The sequence below is a fragment of the Callionymus lyra genome, chromosome 6 (genome assembly GCF_982586985.1).
Source record: "Callionymus lyra chromosome 6, fCalLyr1.hap1.1, whole genome shotgun sequence".
NCBI classification, from domain to species: Eukaryota; Metazoa; Chordata; class Actinopteri; order Syngnathiformes; family Callionymidae; genus Callionymus; species Callionymus lyra.
Window position 1 is genome coordinate 27062181 of NC_141823.1, and position 7564 is coordinate 27069744.

The 7564-nt window shown below is 36.8% G+C and overlaps 1 protein-coding gene across 1 annotated transcript in view; it reads right to left on the reverse strand.

The window, feature by feature from the left end:
- lgr4 (leucine-rich repeat containing G protein-coupled receptor 4) overlaps positions 1–4908 on the reverse strand; it is a 28694-nt gene extending 23786 nt beyond the window's left edge. The window contains exon 1 of the mRNA XM_087794538.1: positions 4075–4908. Coding sequence (XP_087650664.1) covers positions 4075–4271 — 197 coding nt within the window. The 5' untranslated portion in view covers positions 4272–4908. The remainder of the gene's footprint in view (positions 1–4074) is intronic.
- Between the last annotated feature and the right edge of the window lie 2656 nt (positions 4909–7564).

Genomic DNA, 7564 nt, shown 5'->3' on the forward strand with positions numbered 1-7564 from the left:
ATAACTGTTATACACTCAAACCTATGTCAATCATATTTAAATGAACAATGGGACCCGAGATTCTCCTCTCTGCGATCAGAAAAAAAAATGAATACATAAATTTAACCTGGATTAACAGTTTTGATATGTTCATTTTTAACATTTCTGACATGGATCACACTTGTTGTTGAGACGAGCTCCAGTTCCATACACAGTTATTGACAAGAATACTGTATTTATAGAGATGATCGGAGGCTGATTTAAAACATCTTCAGATGAAGTTTAACAAGAATCAGAATCATCATCATCACATCTGAGCGTTTTGTCTGAGCGTCACTAGCATTTGTGTCTCACCTGCACAACACACGTGCGTATTCTTATCATATTTAAAGGACAGAAGTATTTTGTTCACCAATAATTATCATGTAATGGTTGATATTAATATTAGAATGTGTTTAAAGATGAATCTCTGATCACGTGATCACATGAGGGAAACCAGCTTTTGCCTTTATCATTTGAACCTGCAGCTGAGTTTGACAGAACTGACGAAATGTTCTTTCTGTGCCTGTCAGGAAGTCCTTCATTCTTGATACATATGAACTTTGCCGTGCATACACTGGAAGAGGGGGGGCTCAGATTGGTTGATGTGCATGTCAATAAATCGTCAACAAATCGGCGCAATAACAATTTGATTGACATGCACAGCAGCCAATCTGAGCTCTCTTCTCTATTTTCTTTCACATATTGCCATCAATAGACTACTTCTATGTGTAAGAGCAACATGTAAGTCTGTTAATAATAATAATGAATGCATAGGCGAGGGTAATTACAGATTTACAGAGAAAAAAGTGGTAAAAACATTACAATGTGTGTCTCACCAAACTTTGTTATGAATCTACGAATATGAAAACATACGTTATTGGTGTAAAAGTGAGATCAGAAAATCAACAGCAACACTTTCATAAACTCAACATCCAGGGAATCTGTATGTAGTTCTGTTATTTTTAATGGTTTAACATCTTAGCAATAAATGCATACAAAGGCTTTTCTGGTTTTGTCGTATATCACCGCTACTGAAAACCTGTGTTAGCATAGTCAATATAATTCTATAATAGTTTTGCAGGATCACAACTATTTCCTGAATATACCAAACTCAGACACATGGAAAAATTGTATATACATGGAACCCAATTCTTTAAACAAATCCCCCAGAAGACAAAATAAATATCCATGAGAACATTCCACTGATGATCCCACAAAAAAACATGAAAATATACTGTATATATTCCTCCATGCAGCATATTTCTGCCATATATTCATTTGGTTTAGTTATTTTTCTTTTCTCGTAACACTATTATGAAGATGATCTAGAAAGTGATTGACTGAAAAAATACAAACGTTGGCTGAATTAAATGTGTTGTTGTGAGGACGCACCAAGTTTTTTTCTCCCTTTTACCATCTCATAAAAGTTAACCCTGGCCTAACTTTTTTCTCTTATCAGCACTCCATTGTGGACGTATTAGCCTTGAGAGAAGGAGGCCTTGCAGCTGCAAGATGTCTCACTAATCCATCATGATCCCTAACCCGGGTGTTCGACATACAAAAGATGGAGGGAGTGGGAGAGGACAACTAAAGTTCAAGAGAACAAATGAGAGCAAAGCAGCAAGAGGGGACCAACAACTTCTCACATTCTTAAGGTTTCAAGTGAATATAGACCAGGACTGTTTCAAAACACGGTGACAATAAAGCATGTGGTAACTGTTGAGACACTCATTCCTTGTGAGGTCACAAGTAACAGCGAGTCCATAATAAACAGGAATACCTTTTCACAAGTGTGTGTTAGTTATATGCTTAACTTATGTGGCATGTTTTGCCAGGCTGCTATTTGAATCCATTTCCTCTGTTTACTTAACTCAACACTTCCATAGCGGTCTACCTTCACGGACCAGACTGAAGGTCTTGTAGGTATAGAAACAAGACACATTGGAAATAAACACCAAATAATGTTTTATCGAAAGCTTATCGTAAATTAACCTACTTTTACACGCTGCACAAAGATTGCGAAAGCTATAATAACTAACAAATAAATAACTGTGCAATGCCAGCACCAAGGTGATTTGTATAGTTTATGATTAACCACCCGGTTGTGAAACTAACAGGCGACTTTCTTCATTGAACAATCATCAACTTTATCGACACCCCCGTCTGAACGGCTGATCCATTTCCTGCCCCTGCAGCCACTTGAATAGATGCTAAGCTTGAAGGTTTGATTCTCCAATAACTTGGAAAAATGGTTGATTCATTATTAATTAACTTTAGTTCATTTCTACTGGCAAGGTGCATTTGGCACTTAAGATAGATCAAGGTAGGTTTGTTAAAATTAAGCCACAAGGTTGCAATAAACTGATCTATTTGTGATTGTTGAGGTCATTGTTATTGTTTTTGTTGTTAAAAGGACTTGGGCTTTTTTTGTCAGACGCAACAGAAGTAGACCAGCTTTTTTCTCAAGTTATACTGCATGTGTTTTAGGTTTTGACCCACAATAGAAATTCAATTTGTAATGAATACAACTCTAGTTCTATGAGTATGTGCACTGCCCTCAAACAAGACTCTGAGTCAGAATGATATATTCCAATAGCTCAGAGGATGGACAGAAACATATTGTAATACTACAATGTAATACTATAATGTAATACTAAATGGGCAGGACAAGTATATTCCATATTCCAATATGGAATATATTTCAGTTTTTATTTAACTAACCAGATTTTTGTAACATATACTATAATTTTGCTTAATGGCCTGACAGTTTTACTCAAACACCCCAGGTAACCTCTATTTTTTCCCATTGTTATTGTCTTGTACTATTGTAGATTGATGAATTTCCAGACCTGTAATCATGATTTACATGATATTATGGTTACATAACAACATTCGCACAATTAAATGATTGAAAAGACAAAACAGTATCTTGTCAGAAATTTGGTATTTTGTATAATTTGGATCACTTCTGCAAAGAATGATTCACAACATTGCCAGTTAAGGACTTTTTATTGGGTTGTATAGAGCACTGACCTATGGTATCAGCCCCTAGCATAACATACATCCTTAATGCAATGTTTCACTTAAAAAAAAGTCAAATTGGATTAAAAAAAACTGGAAAAGGATTAAAAAACTTGAGAAACTGTTAACCTTAAATTAATAACACAATCAGTTGTAATACTACTACTATACAGAGAACGGGTCACCTATGTCGTGCCCAGGTAACTTGCAAGCACCAAAGAGTAGCCCTTGTGCCTGTTCAAAAATATTTAAAAATACATCTTATTATGTTTAATTTTGTCTTTCCTTTTTTGTTGCACCATTAGTATTTATTAAAGAATCAGCCCTTGGAGTTTCCCTCATTTACATTAAGGTTGGAGACCCCCAATATCATACTGAGTACTCGTAAATATTTTATTTTATTTTATGTCTACTTTATTCAACCAGCTAAAACACCTGATCGCTTTCACAAGGGCGACCTGGCCAACAAAAGGGAAGGAAAACATTACAAAACAAACACTGAAATATAATACAAATAATAAGATTATATTGTTAACATCATCTTATTATTTATATTATATAGAGTAATACAGACTATACATAGTAGTAAATACAGTATATGAAATCCCTATTGCGTTTACAACTCTGGCAATACAAGTTTCTGATGAAGTATTGTTGTTTACAGTTGCGATCCAAAGTTTAGTAGTAACTCATATTCCCAAACTTCCCCAGTAGTTACACATTAACTGGTGTAACACCAGGTAGAGTCAGTAGAGTGTTGGCCATGTGTTGCAAGACAACTTGCCTGTGCCTGAAAATACAGTTATTACTGGAAAATTCCCTGTAATAAGAAGTCAATTAAGTAGTTTAACAGCACAGAGGTGTCATTTTGTAAAATGATCTTTTTTATCATAAAAATCACCAGCTTCCCTGTATGGATTGCACAACAGTGTGTTATGAAAACTGATGGTGGGGTCAAGCAGAGGGGCTTCTTCTCCAGGAGTGTGGAGGTGGATGTGGGTCAGAAGAAGGTAAATAAAAAAAGGTACTCACAGATAGTAGGTGAAGGCGCTGAGTCCGGCCGGGACGCTGACCAGTCCTCTCCCCGAGCAGTCCGCACTTCCATCCCCGTCGCAGCGGCATGAGGGCGAGCACACCGCCGGAGTCGAGTGCCCTTGTCCGGCGACAGCAGGACGGAGCACACACCACACACACCACACACACATCCACAACAACCCGGCGCGCTGCATTTTTTTTTTTTCTTCACGTCTCCCGACAAAAAAAACGTAAAGAAAAAAGAAAGAATGCTTCTTTGTGTGTAGTTTTATTCCGGACGGCGACTCCTCGTGCGGTCGCTCGGTCGAGGCATGAAGAGACGCGGGCCAGGGTTCTCCTTCTTTCTCCCCGGGAACAGCGCGAGTGTTACCGCGATGCTTGAGCTAGCGGGGGCTGGAGAGGGAAGGCTCGGCGGGGAAGCATGTCGAGGAGAAAGTGGCGACGAGCCTCTCTACCTTTTGGCGTCTCTGGCGTGTTCGTTTGTCTCATGAATGGAAGCCCGAGCCGTGCGTGAGTCCGCGCGACGCTAGGAGGGCTGGGACTGCATTCTTGAGTTAACCAACCACAGCAATAAGTTAGCGTCGTGGGTTCTTGCTTTTTTTTTTTTTCTTTTTTTTTTTTTTTTGGTTTATCCGGACCGCCGTCGGTGATCAGCCATTCCTCACTCTAGTCCCCCCTTCTTACTCTGACACCAGCAGCAGCATGGAGGCTCGGCAGACACCCTACCGGACAACCTGCAGCACTGGAACCTGGTGCACCTCCAACCAGCTCCCACATCTGTGGACACTCCAGGAAGATAACAATACTGGGTGTTCATTCTTATTTATTTACCTCATTTAACCAGAGTCACCATAAACGTACCCCCTCACCCCCCAAAACAACAACAACAGCTATTTTTATTATTATTATTTATGATATTCGCTTAAAAATAAAAAGTAAATGAATCATAATTAACTATATCGAATGTGTTTTCCATTTGAAGCAAACTCACAGACTATACTCTATCAATCTTTTCACTTTATCAATCTCTGACAAAGGGCTTTTCTTTGATTCTCTGAGACTCCTGTGTTGGTCTCTCTGTTGTCTTGATCTTTTAAGTATATATTTTATTGGGTAGTGTTTTGATTTTTTAGGCGCATTGTGACCCTGGTCTGGAAAAGCGCTGTACAAATATTACTTACTTACTTACTTACTATTGTATTTAAACTAGGGTTTCCTTTCAGTCCTTGTAAATTGCTTTTAAATAAGTATATATTTGTTCCTTTTATTATTTAACACTGCATTTCCAAAATCTATATGTTATATAATCTATACTAATATGTTGATTTAAGTGTGTCTTAAATAGATCTTGGACCTTCATTGTACTCATCAGTATGTTTTTGTTTGTAAAATAACTCTTTTCATTGAATTATTTACATTAGAAAATGATCTTAAGCCCCGCCCACCCTTTTTTTCTGGAGATGAATTCTTGTTACCCATAATCACCCCCACTCTGCTGTGATTGGTCAAGCATCAAGGTTTGTCACCGGGCGTCATAAATCCTGTATGTCTCCACATCAGAGAATATTATATTGTTCGTAAAAAAAACAAACAAACAAAAACAAACCTTGAACAAGGCACAATAACGGGTTAGTTCACCCAAAATGTTAAATTCACTCATTTTCTACTCACCCTAATGTCGACAAAGGGTTGGGATTATTTTCAGAGTAATCTGTTCTTTTGTCGAGTAACAGGCAAAAATGTATGTCTATTTGAATGTAGCGACTGATGCTCAGTTTTCTTCGTCTTCATCTTCGCACTTTCCAGTGTAGACAGTAGACTTGAAGCACTCACGATATCTACCTGTCGTATCTACCTACGATGTACTTCCTGTCTGTGTAGCATGTTAGCTTTCAAGCTTCCAGTACAAACAACTTACAAATGTCAACTTGTTTACATTTTTAAAGGAACAATTCCTCATGTTGAGGCTTCAATACAAGATGGACGTTACAGACGAGCAAAACGGAGGTATTTGGGTGTTTTCAAGTGTCTTTTTGGTTGAAGATGAAGAAAACTGAGCATCAGTCGCTACATTAAAATGAACATACATTTTTGCCTAAAACTCTAAAAAAGAACTGATTAATCTGAAAAGAATCCCAACCCTTAGTCGACATAAGGGTGAGTAGAAAATGCGTGTAATTTGAATTCTGGGTGATCACTTTGAGTATTTTACTATCACTTTATTTGGATGTATAGGTTCCCATCTGTCAATATGGGAATTTCCCGTGAAACAGTTAGAAAAATAGAATAGAAAGAAAAATATTTAATATTTCAATGGTCCATAAAGACATTTTTATTAAAAAGTTCATACATTTCTAACAAGAAATGATGTTGGATAAGAGAAACCACTTCACCAGAACATCCAAGAAAAACAGTAGAAATAAATCTAATTTGGTTCATGGAATAAAATGATGGTTAGAGAATGTTTTTGATTTTAACCAAGGAAACAAACTGCATTATGCAAGTACAGTTCTTTAAAAGCATAATCACTTATGTAAACTGTACACTTTGGAGTCCATCATCTTCATCCTGCTGTGAAGTCGATCTCCTTACAAGATACAACGACTATAGCTTTTATCGATCAGTAGTGTTTACTGTTTACCACTAGAGAAGTATATCCTTTGAACACTGTTAAAACTGTCAACTCAGTGTGAAGTTAAAATGATTATTACATTATTTTGCATCTTCTGACATTAATTTGTTTGGATCAAAACCCAGATCTAGCAATGTGTCACAAGTCAGTCTATAGTTTTAAATTAAGAAATATGATTTAATACAACACCGCATCAATAAATTCAATCCGTAGTAACTTTACAAATAAATAAAAAATAAAAAAGCACATACTGAAGGTTTTCATTATTTATTTCAATGTCATAAATTAACAGTTAATCTGGCTTCCTACTGATGGTTCATGACCCGAGCACCTCACCAGCGAGGTGTCTGGGATGCATCCTAACCATAACAAGCCCCCTCAACTGATTTCTGTCGATGCAGAGCAGCAGTGGCTCTACTCCAAGCATCTCCTGGATGACTGAGCTTCTCACCCATTTCGATTTGACAAATTTGTAATATCATGTCAATAATTATGGTGTGGTTATTTATTTTCTTTTTTTTAACATTCAGTTTTATGAATTATGCTGTGATGTTCTCTTATGTTGTCCAATTATCATTATTCTGTAACTTTTATCCTGACGTTTGGTGTTGTTGATGTTAGTTATGTTCATGTTGTTATAGATTTGACTAAAGATGTGTTATGTGTCAGATATTTAATCATAAATAAAAAATATTTGACCTTTTAAGTTTAACAGAATTCAACACAAAGCCAGTATGAAAACAAAATAGGAAAAAGTCACTCACAAGAAGCTCATTTATCACAATAAAGTGATTTCTTTTTGGTTTAACCCGATGTTATTGTCCTACACCTTAAGTCTTAATAAGACGCTGATCC